The sequence below is a fragment of the Gossypium hirsutum genome, chromosome D08, assembly GCF_007990345.1.
Source record: "Gossypium hirsutum isolate 1008001.06 chromosome D08, Gossypium_hirsutum_v2.1, whole genome shotgun sequence".
NCBI classification, from domain to species: Eukaryota; Viridiplantae; Streptophyta; class Magnoliopsida; order Malvales; family Malvaceae; genus Gossypium; species Gossypium hirsutum.
In genome coordinates, this window is record NC_053444.1 from 36,698,566 (window position 1) to 36,722,218 (window position 23,653).

General features: G+C 32.2%; 2 protein-coding genes across 3 annotated transcripts; one reads left to right on the forward strand and one right to left on the reverse strand.

Annotated features, from left to right (window-relative positions):
- The first annotated feature begins 8,208 nt into the window (after window positions 1-8,208).
- Window positions 8,209-10,958, forward strand: LOC107917816 (short-chain dehydrogenase TIC 32, chloroplastic). The gene is made up of 8 exons (XM_016847154.2): window positions 8,209-8,475; window positions 8,728-8,959; window positions 9,036-9,115; window positions 9,264-9,414; window positions 9,517-9,595; window positions 9,939-10,023; window positions 10,532-10,578; window positions 10,665-10,958. Exons 1-8 carry the CDS (start codon window positions 8,370-8,372, stop codon window positions 10,839-10,841), a joined length of 957 nt encoding a protein of 318 aa, XP_016702643.1. The 5' UTR covers window positions 8,209-8,369; the 3' UTR covers window positions 10,842-10,958.
- A 10,327-nt stretch (window positions 10,959-21,285) lies between these two features.
- LOC107917823 (BAHD acyltransferase DCR) lies at window positions 21,286-23,653 on the reverse strand. 2 transcript variants are annotated; one of them, XM_041098157.1, is made up of 3 exons: window positions 23,514-23,653; window positions 22,896-23,338; window positions 21,286-22,323 (listed from the first exon to the last, which is right to left on the reverse strand). In XM_041098157.1, exons 1-3 carry the CDS (start codon window positions 23,539-23,541, stop codon window positions 21,448-21,450), a joined length of 1,347 nt encoding a protein of 448 aa, XP_040954091.1. In that variant the 5' UTR covers window positions 23,542-23,653; the 3' UTR covers window positions 21,286-21,447. The 2 variants fall into 2 exon arrangements, with proteins under 2 accessions (XP_040954091.1, XP_016702655.2); XM_016847166.2 differs by having other exon boundaries at window positions 23,447-23,519.

A 23,653-nucleotide genomic window follows, 5' to 3' on the forward strand; every position in this document is an offset into this window, starting at 1 on the left:
TCCACTTTCCAAGTACTAATAGAATTATGGATTAAATACATAACTTTTTCAACACTAGTAACCCTTGGGGATTCAACTTTGCAAGGTCTGTCACTCAAGAGCCATGGCATGTCCCAAATAGATATCATCGTACCATCACCCACCGATCAACTGATTCTTTTGGAAAGGAGTCATTTTGCCGGCCAGATGCTTCACCAAATAACCAAAGGTTGATTCCCCAAATTTGATTCTAGAAGTTGTGCATGTGGGTAATACTTTTCTTTAAGAACTTGTGCCATTAAAAATAAAGGATCACATGCTAATCGCCAACCCTGTTTGGCTAACAACATGATATTGAACTTGGCAAAATTACGAAACTCCATACCTCCGACCTCCAACCTCCTTCGCAGTACAAAGAGTCTCCCATGTGCGCCAATGAATTCCTTGTTGGGAGTGGGATTTCTACCACCAATAATGACCAATATTGACTCTAATTCCCTGCAAAAAAGAATTAAGCAGTAGAAAATAAGACATAATGTAACACCTTTTACTCGACTCGATCGCCGAGTCCGGGTACCAAATGTCATAATTAAAATTGTATTACCTAACAACATTTCTAACTTGACTTATTTACCAACTTAAACAATGTCAGATTTAATCTTTATTTACCATATAAATTTATTTCAATTTCTTAGTTATCAAACACGTTCTAGGAATAAACATCCAATAAAACTTCTTATTCTACGAGTAACAAAATAAGTTGATTACAATTTTTACAATCATTTTTGCTTTATTAGGCATAAATATATATTTACTGCGAACTTGAAACTTAGATTCAATTTATTTACACTTATTCAAACCTCAAGGCGTAGCCTCTAAGGACGGCCCTCTATACGTATGATACCGCAACAAAACATCCATTTGGATTCCGCAAGATTTGGCTTGGTCCCTTCCCAATATTCCCATGTTAGCATTTTGATCATGCAATCAAAGCACATCACTCATAAGTTTGAATGAACTTAGTAAGATCCCATACATAAATTATGGAATAATAAATCTTGATATTACAAGTAATAAGAATTTTTACACATAAATAACTCTCTGAGTTTCATATAAGCTTTCGCAATTTATCTGGCATGGTCGACGTCTACACATCCTTCTTGAACGAATAGTACTCTCTCTGAAAACCCCTTTTCGAAACTTGACTCTTCAAGCTTCATCCCAGACTTTTATTCTACTTCACTGTTTAGACTCATCAAAAAATAGCCACGCTAATAGATATATCGATTGTCGACTAACTTTGGCAGACTTGCAAGTGTTTCACCAAAAAGATGGATTCTTACCCTGATTTCCTTCATTTCAAGTCGAGACTCAATATCGACTTACTGTATTATCCCAAAATTTACTTTCTTTTAACTTAGCTTGTGCATATACCCTTCCAGAGGAAACTCTTTTACTTACATCCTCGTATATGGCCTTCGAATATAATATTTGGCGGATAGTTTAAGCACCACACTTTTCTTATGGAATTGTACATGTAAGATAGTCTCACTGGACTTTCCTTTTCAAGATAGCCTGAAAAGATATTCCCTTAATCAGATAGTCTTAATGGACTTCTTAGTAACAGATAATCCCTTATCTCCTCATTAGATCATATGAGACAAACTTCCCAACATTAAATAGTCCTCCTTTTCATTCGTTAGTCCCTTATGGACTTTACAAAATAGATAGTCCTTGGCGGACATTCCACTTAAGATTGTCCATGGCGAACTTCCATTTTCTAATGACCCTTTGTGTCAAGAAACACTTAGAAATAGAATCTGATGCATTGTCTCTCTTTCTCATAGTTAATGTTGGCTTATTTGTTACCTCTGGCAGACTCTTAATGGCGGATACATATTTGCAATTACTCTAAAAGAAAACCCCCTTTTTACCACGTATACCCACATATAAGACGCTTTCACACATTTCTCCTACCTTTACATCTTAGCGAAGCCTCTTATCTGAAAGCTTGTCGACGCTCCCATACGCTTCATAACCGTTATGATGGAATTTTCATCATGCGAGTCACATAATGGATTTCACATATATGCCCTAATAGGCTTCCATGTTTACTATCCTAGCGGACTTCATTTTTTTTTAAGTGTAGACTTGTTTCCCACTAGATCATGCCATGGCTAGCCGTGAACTTTCGACTCTAGAAAGTCAATAGACCATTTCTATGGTGTCACTCCGTAAAGCCAATAGATCATTCCTATGATACCGCTTGGTAGAGCCAGTAGATCACTTCTATGATACAACTCCATAAAGCCAATAGATCATTTTCATGATGTTGCTCCAACCGGTAGATGATTTAACGAATCAAGCTTTCTCAAATACCCTTTGTTAATTTGAACACCTAAATGTTCACCCATAATGCCGAGGCATTTCATATTGCAGTGACTCCAGTTTCCATTCAATCCTTTCATTCCTCCATTATGTCAATTTTCCTATTTTCAACTAACCCGTCAAATAATTTCCTCTATACTCCACATTTTATAAACATACATTTCACGCACAACATTACATTCACTATTACAACATGGAGTATGCCACATGTCAGTTTATCGATACATAACCATATCAAACATTCAAAGAATATTTTTTTCAAACACTCATATAATTGCACAACCATATGCATGCATAACTTTTCCAATCAACAACAACCATATATAGTCGAAGAACTCAAATTGAACTTAATGCAAAACATATAAGCAACACAACAACCAAAACAACACCAAAATAGTGGAGTATAAGAACTCACCTACTACCATTCCTCCCCACCAGCTTAGCTTTTCCAACAACCAGTCTCCTCCATCCTAATTAGCTAAGTATGACAACAAAAAATATACCAGTTAACCCGAAGGCATTGATGATTTAAAATCCAAAATCTAGAAACTTGCAAAAACCTTTTAAATTTTATCGAAACTCTCAACTTTTTTTTCTCAAATCCACGAGTACTGAAAGATTAGGAACCTTACCAGCTCATCAGATTTCCATCCTTTTAAAATCAACCCTCATATTCATCGCTTCATGCAGAGCTTTCCTTAAACTTTTTCTTCCTCAGAATAGCTAAATAAAAAGATGAAGAGGAGAAGAAAATGAAATAAAATTGAGAAGAATTTCCCCTGTAATAACACTTCTCAGCTATAAATAATCTTACACGCACGGTCACCTAAAAATCCTATCAAAACCAGCGGCCGACATCATTATGTTTCCCACTTAGGAACCAATCAATTCCAACATAATTGAACTAGAATTAAAAGTCAACTATTTTCCATTCAGCCACTAAAATTTTTAAATTTTATTGCGGAGGTCACCAAACCTACAGTTTCTTTCAATTAACTCTCAACTTTTATCTAAATTTCGGACCTCTCTTAAAAATCAGATGTGACACGTAATATATGCCAGAATGGATTGTAGAACTGACTTTATAAAGACCTCTTTTCCTCCACTTGGCAATCCCACCCTGAATCCGTTAATGGTATAAAATGCCACCTTCTTATTCTGCCCCACCACAATCGACATACCAAGATCTCGAACTCCCAACTCCAACAACATACAATCTTGCGTCATAGCATCAACATTGGGACTGAAGCAAATAAAAAACTTATCAAAGTTAACCATCTGATCCGAAAACCCTTCATATTTGTTAAGAATACTTTTAATATGACGTACCCCTGCCAAAGTAGCTTCACCAAAAATTAAACTTTCATCCGCAAAGAATAAATGGGAGACTATCAGTTCTGATCTCGAAGCCTAAACACCCTTCACTAATCTATCTCGAGTAGTCATCCGCAACAGAGAAGAAAGTCATTCGCCATAAAAGGGAAATAGAAAGGGGCTTAATGGATCCCCCTTCTTAGACCTATCGTCAGAATTATATGTAATTGATCGCACATAGTGCAAAACGAGATCCACCCATGTTGAGGCAAAACCAAATTTAGAGAATTGGTTGTTGTGGATAGACGCTAGCTATTTAAAAAAGACGGTGAAAGATCCAATTGAAATTGGAGGGAAATGTTGAAAAATATAGTGGATATTGGAGGAAATAAATATGGGGACTCCGACGAGCTCAGATCAACCAGGAAGATGTGATCAAGAATGCGATATGCCAAAGACGATTGCAAGAATGAATTTCACTGATGGAAGTACAAAATGGGAAAGGAGAGGAAAACAGTTCAGATGCTCGTAGTTTTCATCACTTGGTGAAAGTTTTAATATGTATACATTGTATTAGTTCATTTTAATTACATATCTAAGACATTGTGGAATGATTGATGCATAAAAATGTTCAAAAAAATATATAAAATTACTTTTTTTCACTATTTAGAGTAATAAATAATAAAAAATAAACTTTTGTCGAAACCATTTTTTTGAAAAACAAAAATTTTAGATTGTCGACTTTAAAAAATGAAAATTGGGAGTCGCCACCAATCTTTTATTGAGGTGTGATTGGGTCACCTAAAAACGATTTTGGTCTACGATTTTTAGAAAAACGGGTCCGGGAGTCGGTTACGTATGAGGAAGGGTTAGCACCCTCATTACGCCCAAAAATTGGTACCTAGTTAATTAATTAATGTCTTAATATCGAAAATTTAAAAAATATAATCCTTAGCAAAAACTTAAAAACGTTATGTATTAAGACCCTTATCATTTCAGAGAAAGAAAATGTCACACCCAATGCGTTAGGGCACGACATTCTAATTTCCTCAAAAATGAATTAGGCCAGAATACTTGTGTAATAAAAATTTAAAAGAATATCCATTTATTCAAGATTTAAGAAATCGCGGCCCAATACGTTAGGGCACAATTCCTCCAAAATCCCAAACTTGGAATATTTCCTTTATTATTTTTTAGAAAAAATCTTCATTTCGAGAAATCAATGCGTCACATCCAATACGTTAGGACACAACGTGTTGAATTCCCAATAATGAATTCTTATTTTTGGATTAAAGAGAAATACTCGATTGTTAGATTTAACGAAGAAAATTGGAACCCAATACGTTAGGGCTCAATTTCCTTGAAAATCCTAAATACGAGTATTATCTCTATTTTGAAAAATTCTATTTTTAAATTCAAGTAAAAAGATGATGTAATGTTATATTGAATGCGTGTGATAAAGTCACAATAACAAGTACAACAATTGTATAGAAATAATATAAACAATAAATAAACAAAATTGACATAAAAACATGCTTTTAAAACATAAATAAAAACATAATATCGATAAACAAAAGAAGGAAATAAACAAAACGCATAAAGAATAAAAAGGTACATAATATATTTATTGAAATTATGAGGAGAAAAAAAACAAACACAAGATTTACATATAAAATTTTGAATTATAAAATTTATATAAATATATAATGCATTTATGAAATAAAGAAAAATATAAAAAAAATATTTAGATTAAAATATGTATTAAAAATATATATGTATGTGAGCATTTTAAAAAACATAAACATATAAACGTATATAGATAAATATAAAAATATTCATTTTAAAAAATATAAAAATATATTTACATATACATATATATAATAAATCTGTACATATATATAAAATAATTACATATATACATAAAAAATAATGATTACTCTATATTAAAAAAAATAAATATGCGTGTAAGAAGATAAATGAAAATTAATGTACGTATCAATTATGGGAATAAAACAAAAATAGTAATAATAAAATAATAATGCTAAAAGGTAATAAATTGAGTAAAAAAAAGTCACATTGTAATTGAAATCGAATTAGCAGGCAACAAATGGGATTAGAAGTAAAATGAGGGACGAAAATGCCACACGCGAATACATGGGGGTCCAGATGGGCAATAACCCAACTTCCCAAAACGCTGTGTATTGACATGGGCTAAAGTGAATAAATTGAAAATGAATCGGGTAAATTTAAAAAATAGATCTGGAACAATGTGAAAACATCGAGGGGCAATCGCGCAAATTACCCATTTAGGGTGAAAACGCGCGGACCCAACCTGCAGGTCGGGTCGACGCGCGGACCCACCCCCAAACCGAACGGTGTCGTTTTGCCCTTAGGTTTTAAAACAGTTTTCTTCCTTTTTGTAAAAAAAATATTTGCAGTAGAAAGAAAAAAATAAATAAAAATAAAAAACAAATGCTCTCTGCTAGGGTTTCTTCTTAACCCATTTTGCGTCGCCGTTCGCCTATGCCAACACTCCGATCGCGACGGAGATGGCAACCATCCGACGATTTCGACGAAAAAAGGTAAAATCCCTTTCCTCCTTTCTTTTCTTCGTATTTTTAAGCGGAATAAATAAATAAAAATAAAATAAAAAACGAAACTACGAATGAAGAATACCAAATGGAAAAAAAATAACCTTCTGTGTTAAAAAATTTTGTATCTCCCGCTATTTGAACTCTCTGTGTTGCAAAAATAATAGCTTTCTTTTTATTGATCCCCTCCTCAATGAAGGGAGAGGCCTCTATTTGTAGCTGAGCCTCCCCAAATCTAACGATACAGATCAATTACATCAACGGCTAAGATTAAAGGGTATCTACAAATTAAATCTCTAAGATTACAAAAGCATATCTTCTAAGATTGTATATATCATATCTAAGATTGCATATCCTCGAAAATTATGTTTCCATATATGAGCCTGGGCTAAAATTAGGTATTACAACTTTAATTGTAAAATTTGACTTTAAACTTCAAACTTTATCCAATGTAAAGTTTAGCAACTTTAAACTTTAAAATAGAAAAAATAATAATAAACAATAAAAGAAGTAAACAACTTATATAACAAATAAACAAGAGAGAAAAAACCCCTTAAAATATTCAACTTTATTTTAACCCCATTTATTTAATCTCATTTAATATTTATAAATATTTTTTATATATTAAATAGTTTTTTACAAAAATATCTTTAAATTTAAAATGATACATCAAAACCGTCTATACTAATATATATTAGTTATAGTAAAAACATCCAACGATGCAATACTGACTACTTTAAGTTCAATTCATCGGAATAGGTTAGCTAATATTCTTCTTCTTCTTCTTTTCTAATTCTTCTTGTTCTTATATTTGAGCTTTATTGGATTTGGGTGCTTGACATCTCTCAATAATACACTTTCAATGTAAATAAAAAACATAAAAGTAATATATATTTATAAAAAAGTATATAAAAAATTAAATAAGAGTTTGGTTGAAATAATAAAATTGAAATTTAAAGATTACAATATCTTAAATTTAAATATCATAATGTGTAGTTTTTTTAAAAATTTTATATAATGAAATAAAAAAAAAGATAAAAATAATCTCATAGTAAATAAATAGAATGAGTTTTTAGTAATTAGGATTATGTCAATGAGATACACCAACTAAACTATACAATTAAATAATAATATATGGATATATAAGAAAGGATTCTTGAAACAAATATATTATTCATTTTCAATAGTTTAATGTCACATCAATAGTTTCATTCTTTTCAGGATTTTTATTTGGATTTGATTTTTTTCAAGATAAAAATGTTGATGTGACATTAAACTATTAGAAAAGGAATACAGATGACGTGGCGTCATTATTTCATACAATCATTTTCCATGGATATAATATATTAAAAAAGAAGGGTATATTAGCTCGATTGATATGAGTATTATTGCCAGTACAAGAAAATGTGGGTTCGAGTGCGCTAAAGCGCATTATCCTCCTATTTATGGGTTGGAATGGGCTATGAGTAGTTCTAGGCATTATATAAAACAAAAAAGATGAGTTCAGAATCTATAATGAGATTATTAAAAAAAAAAAGATAATAATAAATTTAGCTTTTAATGTTTAGAATTTTTGTCAATTTGGCTCTATTCATTTTTTTAGCCAAGTTTGAACGATAACTTTTTTTAAAAAAATCAAATTGCTTTTATTGAACAGAAATGTTGACTAAAATATTACTTTTTTAATGAGTTGGCGTTACAGTCCTTGGCAGCCCACGTGTAATTCATGTTAACATGATACTATTTATTTTATATGTCATGTCACTAAATAAATTAAAATTATAAAAATATTTAAAAAAATTCGAAAGCAAAAGTTCATAAAAGAATTTAAAAAAAAGCATGAAATATATGTAAATTATAATGTGAACGGTTGTATTTAAAATTTTAACATTTTAATTTATATTTCTGTTAAAAAATCAATTCGATTTTTTTTCGAAAAGATTAACTGCCAAATTTGGCACTTAAAAAAAATCACAAAATTTAGCTAAAAGTTTAAATATTAATAGCTAAATTCGATATTATAATAAAAAAAATTGATTGCATTTCCATTTAATCCAACAAGAAAAATAGAGTGTTGGGAGCTAAGTTTAGCAGGAAATGTGGTTGTTTAGCAGGAAAGGGGCGTCTGGGTTTTCAGCTTCTTCTACAGCTGAAGAAGTTACACAAGGGATTGACGGCACTGGTCTAACCGCCGTCGTCACAGGTCCTTGCTTTTTTTTTATTTTGGGTTTAGAAATTTTCGTAAAATCTACTCTCTCTCTCTCTCTCTCTCTCTCTCTCTCTCTCTCTTCTTTTAATTATTGGAAAGAATAATTACTCTTATATCTGCAAATAAATATGTTTGGAGATGTTAACTTATGTTTTTGGATATACTTCACTGCGCTTGTTAAAGCTTCACCAACATAAAAGTCATTAGTGTGAAATAAGGATAAAATTTGTGAGGAAATTGCATCAGGGGCATCAAGTGGTATTGGCACTGAAACCGCACGAGTTCTTGCACTGCGCGGTGTCCATGTAGTTATGGCGGTCAAAAATATGACTACTGGGAGGGAAGTTAAAGAAACAATAGCTAAGAGAAATCCCAATGCCAAAATTGATGCAATGGAATTAGATCTGAGTTCATTGGCATCAGTGAGGAAATTTGCTGCTGATTTCATATCCTCTGGTCTTCCACTCAACATCCTCATGTAAGTGTATTTGCCAGTGTATGCTAATGTTTGTTATCTTTGAAAATTATTTAAGAGGAATATGTACTTTTTAAAGTAACAATGCAGGAATCATGGCTACACCCTTCATGCTTTCAAAAGATGGCATAGAATTACAGCTCGCCACAAACCACGTGGGTAAGGTTTCGTGAAAAGAGACATAGTAATGGTTAGATGCCTACTTGATTGTTTGAAATTTCGAAAGCAATGATTTGAAGTATAAACAAGCAAGAAGGAAAGAAAATGACAGAACAGTGCAATGAAGAAAATCTGTTTCCCTTGTTAGGACACTTCCTCCTAACACATCTATTGCTGGAAACCATGAAGAAAACAGCACAAGGAAGGACAGAAGGAAGAATTGTAAATGTCTCGTCCCGTCGTCACAAATTCTCATATCCAGAAGGTATTCGATTTGACAAAATCAATGATCAATCAGGGTAAGACCATCTATACATTCAATACTTAAATCATAATCAAATCACATAGTGGAAGCTTTTATGTTTTATCCTAATACCTCTTTGTGAATTGACAATTTATAGGTACAACAGCTTATCTGCATATGGCCAGTCAAAGCTTGCCAATGTCTTGCATGCTAATGAACTTGCAAGACGTTTAAAGGTGACTTCCATGTCCAAGGATCCTTATTACGTCAGTAACATTACTTTTAACAATTTAGTGGTTTTTTCTGTAGTTATGTAATTTAAAATCTTTATATTTTTCTTAGCAAAAATTGAAATTATGGTTGTGCTTATAAAATGGGAAGTATGATATAAAGAGCAGGGTTGATTGAGTTTGGTTTGTTAATCGGTGTTATTTCATCTGCCACCTAGGACTTGTATTCTCGCATATGACTGAATTAGTGCACAAGAATGTCAAACAATGGAACTTATTAGATAAAGTACATGGTAGTCATGACAACCAAAACATGCTGTTATATTTTGGTGGTATGCTCTTTAAACAGGAAGATGAAGTGGCCATAACTGCAAATTCGCTTCACCCAGGTGCCATTGCAACCAACCTTTTTCGACATTCCAACCTTATCAATGGTATTGATTTACTTCCTCTCTTTCTTTCTTTCTTTTTTTTTTTTCCCTTCTAGGGTTGTGCATATTAAAAACAATATGGTAAAGTGATCATCTTTTTATGCTTCAAAGCTCCCATCATTGCAGTTCATTGTAAAGATGCTAGCTTTAAACCCAACCAGTTCGTGCGTCCACATAGTAAAACACGTGTTGTAAACCAAATATTCTACGATTATAATATGATGCATTTGACCGTCTCCCTTTCTCATCCCATGTACTATTATGGATGATGAGTCTCAAAATTGGAATCATGAACTCCATATAAGCATATACTCCAAGAGCCTGTTAGCAATTAATATGTCCTGTTTATTATAAGGTTGGTTTCCTCTTACTAGAGTAGCCCCTTTGTATTTTATTGAAACTGAGATGCTTTCAGTTTATATCAGCATGTACGCTTTATTTTGAATAGTTTTTACACTTATACCAAAGAAAAGGAGACGATTATGATTTATTTAATCTGGTTCTGATGTAGGTCTTGTTGGTCTTGTTGGTAAATATGTCATTAAAAATGTGGAGCAGGTATAGCCTTTGAAATTTTTAGCCCCTTTTTGAAGTTGTGTAGAAAATGTATAACTACATGTTTGGATTGATTGAGGTGGTTTCAGGGCGCAGCAACCACATGCTATGTGGCATTGCATCCACAAGTTACGGGGAAGACTGGCCTCTATTTTGCAGACAGTAATGTAGCTGAAACTAGCTTACAAGCTAATGATAATGCCTTGGCAAGGAAACTCTGGGATTTTACTTTCACTTTGATCAACAACTGTCCTAACAACACTTGATAGGCATCAGCGAAATTTATACTTTTTTTTTTGGATTTTTTTAATGGTTTTAGTGATTTGGATTAAGGTATTCCAAATTAAATTGAGTATGATATAGGAAAATACAATATATTTTCATTTTTCTGTGATTTTAAATCCATTGACCTACAGATAGTATTTAAGTAGTGGTTTAGAAACAAACATTAACCATTAAAGAAGGCATTTCAAGAGTAAAATTAGACAATATCAAATGTATCACTGAACACAAGAAGCCGGGAGCTGGAAAGGGTATTCAACAATCAAAACATCCTTGATTTGTTTCAACAATGGAAATAAATTCATTAAGTTTTCAGACGGTATATTACAAGGATGAAGAAAGTAACTAAATGGCATTTAACCTCAAGAAAACCAGTTCCTTTTCAACTAAACAATCATTTGCTTCTTCAACTGCACCTCTTTTAGTATATCAGACTTTTAAAGCCAAAAATCTCAAATTTTCATACTTATCCATTTAAAAGAAGTCAGATGACTATTGAGGATCAAGTTCGCTTCTTTTAAGTCGATTAGTTGTAGGAGCCACCTTAAGTGTACCAAATTTCGAAATTTATCAAGCATTAGAAAACCTTCCGATCAATTTCAGTATGAATGCTCAAATGAATTGTTGTCTTTCAATAACACTAAAATAGTTTTTATAATAGAAATCCAACTTTTTTTCTATAAAATTGTTGGTTTTTCCTTCTACTAAAGTATTCAAAATCGGACTGATGGTGGAATTGGTCAAACCACTAATCTAATTGGTCCATCTAGTTCAATTAAATAAATTATTACATATTTTAGTAATAAAAAATTTGGTTCAACTGGTCCGTACCAATTTTTGAGTCAATTGATCTAATGATTTTCTCCGAACCAATACCTTGACTAGTTCTTTATCCAACCAGTTTGACCAACTAATATGGTCTGATTCAAACATCATTGCCTTTTAGTAAAAAACTAAAATTAATTCTGAAAAAAAAAAGATACAAATAAAATTAATTTTTAAAAAGATAAAACGAGTGAACAAAATGAAAATTTATTAAAGTTGGGTTGTAACCTCCCAAAAACTCCTTTGGTTGTAAAAAATACGAGATAAAAATATTGGTGAAATAAGGTATAAAATTAAAGAAAGTATGTATTAAATTAAGAAAGGGGTTAAATCATAAAAAAAATATGAAAAGTTTTGTGGCCCTAATGTAAATATTTAAAAATTATGAGGATAAAAATAAATACGAAAAGGTTAAGGGGCCAAAAGTGCAAATTTACCATTTTAAGAAAATGGGTGAAAATTTAATAAATATTTTTTAATGAATTTGAAATGGAGACTTATTGATATATAAAGTTGGAAAACCGAGATATGAACTAAATTGAATAAAGTAAAAAATATATATGGACTAAAGTGTAACTTTTCCAATTAATGGGTGAAGGACCTAAGTGTATTTTTTTCATTATTAAATGATATTTGGAAAGATAATCATAAGGTTAGAATATCTAAATGATGAGGTGTAAAGAAAAAGGGGGAAATTTGTGGAAATAAGGCTTGAAATGTCGTGGAATTTGATTGATTGATGGTACAATGACTAAAATTGAAATAAAAGAAAAGTATAGAGATTTCTAGAAGGGAGAAAGGTGGGATGGCAGCAACAAGAAAGCAAAAAAAGAAATAAAAGGGGGAGAAGAAAAAAAAATAGATGAAGGAAAGCTTTGGATTAAAAACAGAAATGTTGAATTCAAAGGAAGAAAATAGGCAAGTACCTTACTGAATTCATGAAGGTTTAGCTTTATTTTTGATGTTAAATGCCTATAAATTATTAAGAAGTTACTATGATGATTGAAGTTTAGAAGTTATGTGATTAAATTAAATTATTGTAAGATTTAAGTTTAAATAAAAGAAAGTCGTGAATGTCAATAGTTACAAGTGAGTAATAATGATATTTGAATATGATTATTATTACTGAGAATGGATAATGAAATAAGAAAGAATTTACTTAATCAAATCATGGAAGAGCAAAATGTTTCACTAAACAGTTTATGGACAGCAGTGGTAGTTAGGGGGTGAGCGTTCGATCGAATCGAATGAAAAAATTTCGAGTTAATCGAGTTGGCGAATCCTATTTTATCATTCTAACTCGATTTGAAATTTTCTCAAATCGAGTCCATTGAGATTGAATTCGAATCGAATCGAATCGAATATATTTATTCGAGTTAAATTAAAAAAATAATTTTGGATCTTTGTAATCACTATCACCCACTGTAATCAAATTTGTTATCAACTTTCATCTCCTCATAATTTATTTATTAATATTTTATATACGGGTTAGCTTTTTTGCTCATTTAGTTACTTCAATTATCTTCTGATTTTTATCACTATGTATTTTGAAATTAAAAGATATATTAAATATAAAAAATGTGATTTTTTAAAAGTTATCTTAAAGATAAAATGTGAAATTGATACCAACATAAAATTTTAACACAAATATTTTATGGCATCATCAATAATTCAATTTTAATAGAAATTTATAAAGATTTAATAGCATCATCAATAATTCAATCTTAAACAATTCAATAATCTAAATAGCATTCCAAGAATTTTTTTTTTTGATGATATTTTTATTTGAGGGTAAATGGTGAAAAGTAAAGGTTTAAGAGGAAAATAAAAAGGGAAAGTAAATAGGAGGAAAATATTCAAAAAAACAATGGGGGGGGGAGGAATGGGTTTGGGGTAGATGAGGATGGGATGAGAGGGGAGTAAAAGTATTGGGAGAAAAGTAAAAAGGTTTGGGGGTTTGGGTAAAAATGTAAAATATTATAGTTTGGTATTCGGTTTGTTCGAATTATTTGAGTTATTCGAATTCGAAAAATAAACTTCATTCGAACTCGAAATTTGAAAAAAATCGAGTTGACTTGAATAACTTAATTTGTTTAACTCAAAATTTAATTTTTATTTTTATTTTTATTTTTCGAGTCGAATCGGGTTTTGCTCACCCCTAATGGTAGTACAACTTTGAAAATTTACCAAAAATTGTATAAATCGAGTTAGAGGTTGAATCAAATATGGAATTAAATATTATTGAGTCTAGTTTTGCATAATAGTAACAGTGTAAACAATGCAATTGTTGATTATGAGATATAATAATTTTTATGAGACAAGGTCAGTATGATTTCGAGTTCCCCTACTATAAATTTGAAAATTCATTATAAATTGTAATAAAAAAATAGGAAATGAAATTTATATGTCCAAAAGATTAATAAGTCTATTTTAAAGGGAAACAAACGGAAACATAATATGAAACTTTTAATGAAAGATATTTATTTTTTAGTGAATAAGGGTTAGAGCTGTCTAGCAGCAGAATAGTGGAAGATTGGCTTAAGTATGAAACACCCCTTACCTGAGACCATCGCTGGAATTGAGTACGAGATGTTATCCAACTTAACTTACCAATTCGGAGTATAAAAATTTGCATTTAAAATTAAATTCACTATTCATAACAAAATTGTCCACCTACGCGACTGTCACTAATTTAATTATATCTTGAGTTACGAAACTCGAAATTTAAATCTGTAAATTTTACCTGAAACTAGACACATATACCTTCTTACCATAAAATTTTTAGAATTTTTGGTTTAGCCAATTAGTACAGTTTATTCATTAAACTCTCCCTTGTTTCACTACTTGACAGTTCTGACCTCTTAGCACTAAAAATAAATTATCTCATTTTACAGAATTTATATAAGATTAAAATTTATTTCTTTTGAAAATAGACTCACTAAGGAATCTAGACATATAAATTATGACCTATAATTATTTTTTTGCAATTTATAATTATTTTCTAAAGTCAGAACAGGGGACTTCAAAAACCATTCTGACCCTGTCACACTAAAATTCAATTATCTCAAAATATAAAATTTCTTTGCCTACACCGTTTATTTTATGTAAAAATATACTTGATAAGATTTAATTTTATATATCATTCACTCTCTAATTCCATTTCTACTATTTATGGTGATTTTTCACATTCACGTCACTGCTGCTGTCAAAGAAACTGCTTCTTTATATTAACTACCATTTACACACATATAACACCAAAACATAATCTTTACTAACCATTTCAATAGCTAATCTTAGCCACATCATATGAACATACTCAAAATGATTAAGACTCTATACATGCCATAGTTTTAAACATTATGAAAAACACATAATACCGAGATGGTTATGATAGTGTGATATGAGCTCCGACGATCCCCAATTCGAGCAAGCTTAAATCACTATAAAACAAAGGAAAGGAGAAAATGTGTAAGCTACAAATAGCTTAGTAAGTTACATGTAAACAATAATTACTCATTTAATAATTAACACTTTTAACATATAACTAATCAAAACATTTCTTAGCAATTTCAATCACTTACACATGCACAATCTTACCTATTCACTTGCATATACATTTTCACACTTAACATTTATCACATATGCTCAATTCTTTCAATTGTACCTGCATACACACTTCATTTCATATTCACTTTAACTCATTATTAATCCTGTTGAACACTCAGAATATACACAGATACGTAGAGATTTAGCACAAAAGTGTCACACTGATATGTAGCCGAAGCTACCACTGATATGTAGCCGAAGCTACCACTGAAATGTAGCCGAAGCTACCACTGATCAATAACACTGGAAATGTCCACGGGCCTGCTCACACAAGCTGTCAGGTGACTGCAACACATGCTAGATCACCCAGCACCCGGGACTCACTGTAACACTGTAACACTGTAACACTGATCTCTAGTCACATGTCACTTGTATCCACTTCTATTACTAAGTTCAACCGGGAATTTACACTTAATACTTTATTTTCAACACTTTATCACTTGAATAATTCATGAACAATTTTTCTTCCACATTTAATATTAATTCACATATCAAATATAATTCACAATTTATAAAAATATAACTATTATTTACACGTAACTTACCTCGGATGCAAAATGACTATTTTTGTAAATTAGTCGATAACCTTCTCTTTTCCCCGATCTCTTCCACTATTTCTTCTTTCTTGATCTATATTAACACAATTTAATGCATTTTATCAATATTCCATTCAATTACAACTCATACACAATATTTTGACGAACTTACATTTTTTCCCATAACTTTTCAAAAATTCCACTTTTGTCCCAAAGCTCGTAAAAATAAAATTCATTAAATCATATTTCATGCTCATAACAGCCCCAATTTCACAAAATCACAACTTCATGCACACTTTACCATCTTTCACAATTTAGTCCTTTTTCAACATTTTCATTGAAATTCATCTAGTAAAACTTGTAATTAACACTTCAAACATTCATTATCTAACATCACTAATCAATTTACAATTATATCATAAATGGGTCAATTTTTAAACTTTAATTTCATTTAAATTAAATGGTAGAGACATGAAATTCAAGCTTCAATAAGCATAAAAATACGAAAATAATTAAAAACGGGGCAAGAAATCACTTACAATTGAGCTTAGAAAAATCAAGAACCCTAGCCATGGTGACATGAATTTTTTTGGCAGCAAACGTCTGATTTTGAAGAGGATGGGCACTTATTTTCACTTTATTTTGTCTTTTTCTCAATTTGAACAAAAATGCCCTTGACCCATTACTTAGATATTTTTCTAGAATTACCCTTTTGTGTCCATATCACTAATTTATGGTCTAATTGCCACATAAACACTTCCAATTTCATGCAATAATTCAATTAAGTCATTTAATCACTAATTAGACACACTTTGCATTTTTCTCAATTTAGTCCTAAAAATTCAATTACGCACTAAATCATTAAAATTTCCTATCCATATTTTCACACAATATTTCAATCAATCGGAAATTAATAAAACTTTATAAAATTAAACTATTTCACTTCGGGTTTGTGGTTACGAAACCACTATTCCGATTAGGCCCTATTTCGGGCTATCACAAAGTAGAAATTCTGAAATTTTAATGGTAAAAAGTTCATTGAGTCTAGATTCAAAAACAAAAAGTGGGTCTTAATTCGAAACACTATAAAGCAATATATTAATAATTTAGTGACTATTATATATAAGCATGACATACTGAAGGTCAAAGATTCTTATATAAATACATGTACATATAGGATGTGGAATGAAGATAAGAGGGGAAATAATAGAAGAGTTATAAAATGAATTAATGAAGTCCTAGTTGATAAATTGAAGAATGGAAAACAGGGCGAAAAAAACCGAGGTCACGACGTCGAAGGCCTCGAAGTAGCAATAAGCACAAGTTAGGCAGTCACGTCGCGACATGGAGGTTCCCGAAGTCACGACTGTAACAGCCCGATTTTCAGTGGTGTCAGAAATAGTGGTTCGAGACCACCAAATTCGACGATTAAGCTCGTAAATTTTATTATTTACTATTTACGAGTCAAATGTGAATTTGGAAAAAATTTTACATTAGTAATTTATGTTTTATAAGGATTTAATAGGTCAAGTGGTTTAGAAAATGAGGTATCGAGACCTCGTTTCTATAAACCGAGCTGTAAATATTTTTATAAATATTTACGGAGTGCCACTAAAGTAGTATTGAAGTTTCGTTAGAAAATTTTAAAATTTTGATAGTTAATTAATTAAAAATGATTAAATTGAAAAAGGTGTAAAACTTGCTAATTAAAGAATAGTGATTAAATAGCCTAAATAGTAAATAAAGGAGGGAAAAAAAGCAAATAGACACACATGGGATGGCTGAGGCGGCATAAGCAGAAAAAAATAATGAAATTATGTGATTTAAGGGCAAAATTGGAAATAAAATAAAATTAAAATAACCAAATGAGATTTTAATAGTTTCTAGATCATTTCTTCTCCAATTTTCTGTCCAAAAACGCCATTGAAGAGCTCTAAAAGCTGGTTTTCATATTTTAGCTTCATGTGAGTTTAATCCTTGCCTTTCTCTTGTAATTTTTGTGTTTTTAAGACTTTTACTATTAGGTTCAACTAGCTATTTCATTAGTTTTTGATTTTATTGAGAATTTTGAAAATTACCATTGATGAACAATGGATGCTTTTGATGAAATATCATGGATTTAGAGCTTTAATTTTGTTGCATGATGATTTTATATAGTAATTTTGTTAGATGTTGATTTTAGGACCAAATTGTGAAAAGGTCAAATATTAGGGTTTGGTATTAAATTCTATTTAGTAAGGGCTGTATGATGGCCTAGAATATTTTGATAAATTATCAATTGAGAAAGATTAGTTCATTTAGTGGACTAACTAGTTAAGGGATTAAATTGCAAAAGTTGTAAAAGTTGGGATAATTGTGTAACTTCAAAAAATTGAGGGGTATTAATTGTGAAGTGAATTAGAACTGAAATATATGATAATGAATGAGTAATTTTATATCTTAGATCAAGAGCCCGTAGATACTCGTGAAAAAGAAAAATTAGCATAATAATCTCTGAACTTCTACAAATATTACAATTCAACCCAGGTAAGTTCGTATGGTTAAAATTTAATGTATATATATTTAATTATTGAATGGTATTATGTATTTATTTATAACTATTGTTGAAAATGAAATATCGTTAAAGCTATGAAATTAAATTGAATGTTCGAAATGAGTGGAACGCGGGATATAAGTACATTCAGCAATCAATGAATTGACAGCATTGGAAGAAAATGACAGGAAATTACCCAAGTAAACCGAGGTTTAGCATTTGTTGCGAACTTTCATGTTTACTTTCCGTTTAGCTCTCACGAGCTTCTGTTTAACTCATATGAGTTTTCGTTCAGCTCTATTGAGCTTCTGTTTAACCTTTATGGGTTTCCGTTCAGCTCTTACAAGCTTCCGTTCAACCCTTATGGGTTTCTATTTAGCTCTCATGAGCTTCTGTTCAACCCTCAGGCTTTTGAAAACGATGTACTGTTATCCGCAAGTCGTTTTCCAATTTGGTAAGATTTGGTAAGTGACTTATATAATTGAAATTGGAAGATTTGTTTTCTAATGTTGGAATTGATCTAAAATAAGTGTATTCATCAATTAGGGTTGTGATTGGTAGGAAGTGTACATTGAATGATTACTTAATTGATTTGTTATAGTAGGTTCGGTAAGATTTATGTTTAACCTATCGAACTTACTAAGCTTCATTAAGCTTACTTATGTTGTTTAATGTCTTTGTAGATTATCGTGAGGTCGGGAGATTGAATCAGCATAACAAGTCACACTATCCAGCTCATTCCGGTAGTCTTTGAAACGTACACTATGGTTTATATGACATGTATAGGGTTGGTGTGTATTTGATCAAAGTTAGCTTGTATAAATGTTATGAATGATGTTTTGTTCACATAAACAACTTAAATATGTATGTGTGGTCTTATTATGCTAGATATATGTTTGGGTGTGATTAATTGATGGATAAATTATAGGCATGTTGGTGAATGAGTTGGTAAAATATGGTTGATATAAGTAATCAAATGTGTGAATTGATTAATGTGGTAGTTAGAATATTAGGATATATGTGATAATATGACATTTTTAAAGCTAAGAATTGGTTGTATTGAAAGTCTTGTTATGGCCTATGAGTATGAAATTTGAGGTGTTTAGGTTGAAATCAAGAATAGGTGAGAAATGTGGCCTTAAAATGGCTTATTTTCGTCCACACGGGCAGAGGCACGGGCATTTGTCACACACGGCCTAGCAAATAGGCGTGCGGTCTGGTCGTGTGTCCCCTGCATCTTTAAAATTGAGAAACAGAATGCCTAGGTATTTTCACACGGCCTAGCACACGGGCGTGTAGCTTGGCCATGTGACCCAAGTCAGAGAGTTACACGAGCATGGACACGGGATGAGACACGGCCGTGTGCTCCACATCGAATGCTCATACGGTCTAAGACACGGGTGTGTCTCTTGGCCATGTGAACCACACAGTTTGGCCATACGGGCGTGTGTCCCTTGCAGCTAGGAAGAATTTTAAAATTTTACGAAAATTCTCTAAGTGTTCGGTTTAGTCCCGATTCATTTCTAATGTGTATTTTGGGCCTCGAGGGCTCATATAAGGGATAATATGAGTGATTATGATTAGTTTCTAATATGTATGTTAAATGATATGAAAAGTTCGTACTTGGTTGGAAAGGTCCGATAATGCTCTGTAATCCTGTTTCGGCAACGAATTAAGGTTAGGGGTGTTACAACGACGCACCCTTAAAGTTTTAAAAATTTTGCAAATTAGCCCCTACTTGACTCGAAAGTATTGAAAGAGCTAACAAAAGCTCGATGAAAGCCTGGAAAATCAATTGAAACTTTATTATAAACACCAATTGATCATGTTAGCTAAAAATCATAAAGGAATTGAACAGAATTTCTTTGAAGTTGCTTCGAAAATGAATGTAACATTCCAGTACCCAAACTCGATGATCGGGTCAAGTATGAGAGTGTTACATGGGTGACTAAAATGAGTGTACAATACATTAAATTAACGGATATGTAGTTTGCCCTTTTATAATTTGTTACATAATTTTTTTCACTTTTATTACGGTGTACCATAATTTAGTATTATATTTTAAGTATTTGGCTAAATTTGTGTGACAAGTCAACTATAAACCAATTCACTTGGTAAATGACCAAAAACTCGTTCTTTTTTGCAAAATAAAAACTATCACTTTGAGTGTTTTTTTTAATTATAAAAAAATCAATTTAAATTCATAATAAATCTAAAAAATCACAAATAGTTTAGAGATTATGATTTTTAAAATATCCCTTTATGATTTAAATCAAAGCTTAATTTAGTTTTTGCATAAATTTTATAAGGTAAAAAACTTCTATGGTTCCTCTTAATTTTGAAATTGAGTAAATTGATCTCTCTAAAAAAATCGGAGTAATTTAATTACTATTAATTTTGGAAGTGAGCAATTAAGGACAATTAAACATGGTGTTAATGTCTTTTGTCAATTTTACATAATTTTGATTGGTATAATAACAATTTTAGCCCTCGATGTTTATATATTTTGTTAATTTGGTATTTATTCTAAAAAATTCAACAAATTTAGTCTCAATATTTACACGTTTGCACAAATATTACAAGCTAAATTTGTTAAATCATGACCAAACTGATAGAATATGCAAATTATGAGAGCTAAATATATTATTATACCAATTAAACTTATGTAAATTGACAGAAAAATATTAATATTATGATTAATTGTCCTTAGTTGCTCATTTTTTAAATTGATAGGGATTAAATAACTCTTATTTTTTTGGAAGGGACCAATTTGCTTAATATTGAAATTGAGAGGGACTAGAGAGTTCTTTTTACCAATTTATAAATATATATATATTATTGTAAATGTATAACAAAAATTCGGTATTTCTCCATCGAACAAACATGAGATACGTTTGTATCGTCCTAAACGACAGCATTACCAACATAAGACGTAAGTTCCGTGTTGTTATTGACAGCACAGCATAACCAAGCTAGTAGATTCGAGTAACAAACTGGGGATAGCGTAAGAAATGTTAACAAACATAACATTTGTTGTGATCAAAATCACGAAAGACAAGACAAATGATAACAATGGTCTTGATTATTGATCTAAACTTCCAACACAAACTCCTTATCTTTCTCCAGCTTCTCCAGTGCTCCAGCTTCCAAGGCGATCTCCACGTCAATGCTCCGTCCACCACTCTTCCCTTGATACAAATACACCATCCCATCAAACCTGTTGTTGGATCCGCTCCTCACCCCTTCCGGTTTTCCCCACCCGAAATCCACATCGTATACCTTGAACCTGGGAGAGCTCCCCACCGCCACGCAGTTCACACCAGCATCCTTGTACTCGAATATCTTCGGTGCTGCTTCCCACTCCTTGTTTCGTTCTTCGATGGCCTTCGCGTTGTGCGCTTCTATAGCTTTTTGTACCAACGATGCACCGAATTGCGGTGGATTAGCCGACAATAACCCGGCTGCCGTGACGGTGAAGATGGCATGAATCAGGTTTCCGAAGTAACTTTCCGGCATGGGTGGATCAACCCTTTTACGACAATCAGCGAAGAGAGTGAAAACTGTGTAATCTTGAGGTTTGAGTTCACGTGCTAGGGTTACGTGGTGCCAAACGTGATAAGCTAGAGATTGGAAAGTTGAGAATGGTTTAGAGGAGTCGGATGGTGGGGTAGAGTTGACTTTTGACTTGATCTTGTCGATGGCAGCTTCAGAAAACCTGAAGAGTTTCTCCCTCAGCTGGGGGCCTTGGTTGGCGTCACCGTTGACAGGGTTAGGTGGGAGCGAGAGATCCAGCTTCACGCGGGTGTTTCGGACTTTGGTCCGCTCGAGAAACGGCGAGACTGAGACGGAGTTGGACCCGCTACAGATTTGGGCCCATGAGCTCATGAAATGCCAAGTGGAAGTTCCATCAAGGATGGCGTGGTTGAATGCGCACCCCATTGCCACTCCGTCTTTCAACTTGGTTACCTATCCCACAATATCATTATCATAATGAATCTATGCACTTCCTTTTTCAAATAACTATGATTTGATATATTTTATAAAATGGGGTAGTCTCTCTTTTAAACATTTTGTCATTATTTTGATTTTTTTTGTCTAATGGGTCCATTTTATCAAGTGGACTACCACTGCTTTGGATCTCAAGCCCATGAACTTGAGAAGGAAAAAAGGCGAGTGGAGAGGGTTGAAGCTTTTGTTGCGTCAAAATGAAATAATTGCAGGTGGGTTGGCATGAGACACTAAATGATATCAACACATATTTTATATGTAATGGAATACGAACCTATCCTTGCCCTATAGAAATGAGATATATATATAAGTGAGATTTAGCGGTAAAAGTATTCGAGGTTTTGTATGAGAAGTTAAATTGTAATTTTTTTATTTAAAAAATATAATTTAATGTATAATAATTAATTTATTCACTTTTTAAGTAGAGAGAACAAAATGCAGTTCGAGCTCTTAATAGTTTTTCTGTGATTTAACCTAGCAATTTCATCAATTTAATGGACAAAAAACAGCAAGTTAAAGAAAGTGATTACCTGCACAGACAAGAGAGGTCTGTGAAGGCCCTCCAAGTTCAGAACACCATTGTAGGGTATCAAGTCCTTGAAAGAGGCAGTGCCGTCTTCAGCCGCCAGTTCCTCGATGCCGATCTCCATGGCGGTGGCTTCCACCACCTCGACACCGTCCATATCGTCGTCGTATTCCACCCTGAAAACCCCATCCTCATCTTTACCAAGCTTGCCTGCTAGCTGATAAAACTCCTCCAAAACCACTCTCAGCCCATCCTTGAGTTTTTCCACCTTCTCCTCAAACTCCCCACACTTGTAAAACAACAGCTTCTGGTTATAATGGAATGCCAAATATGGGAGATCAAAAGTAACCAATTGACATTCTTTTCTTCCTATCATCTTTCCAGGCTTCACATGACTTGTGCTGATGATTTTCACCTTTGACATCTCTTCCTTCTTCCCTGAATCACCTGCCATATATCCTAATTAATATTTTGTTTTATTTTTAGAAAGAGGATATAGTTCTCAAAGATGCAAAAAGTTGTAGATAGAAAAAGGAGATTAGACAATGGAGATACTTATAGAAGATGAGATAGAAACATAAACACTTGATGATGTAGTTGGGGGTTGCATTAATATGCCTACCTGTGAGAGCAGAGCAGTTGTGACCCATTAATATGCCTGCCCCTGCCTCTGCCTCCGTCCCCTCTTCTGGTTTGAAGCTACAAATTTATTAAGTTGTCGATCAAATTATAATTTTACACTTAAAAACACCTTAAAGTTAG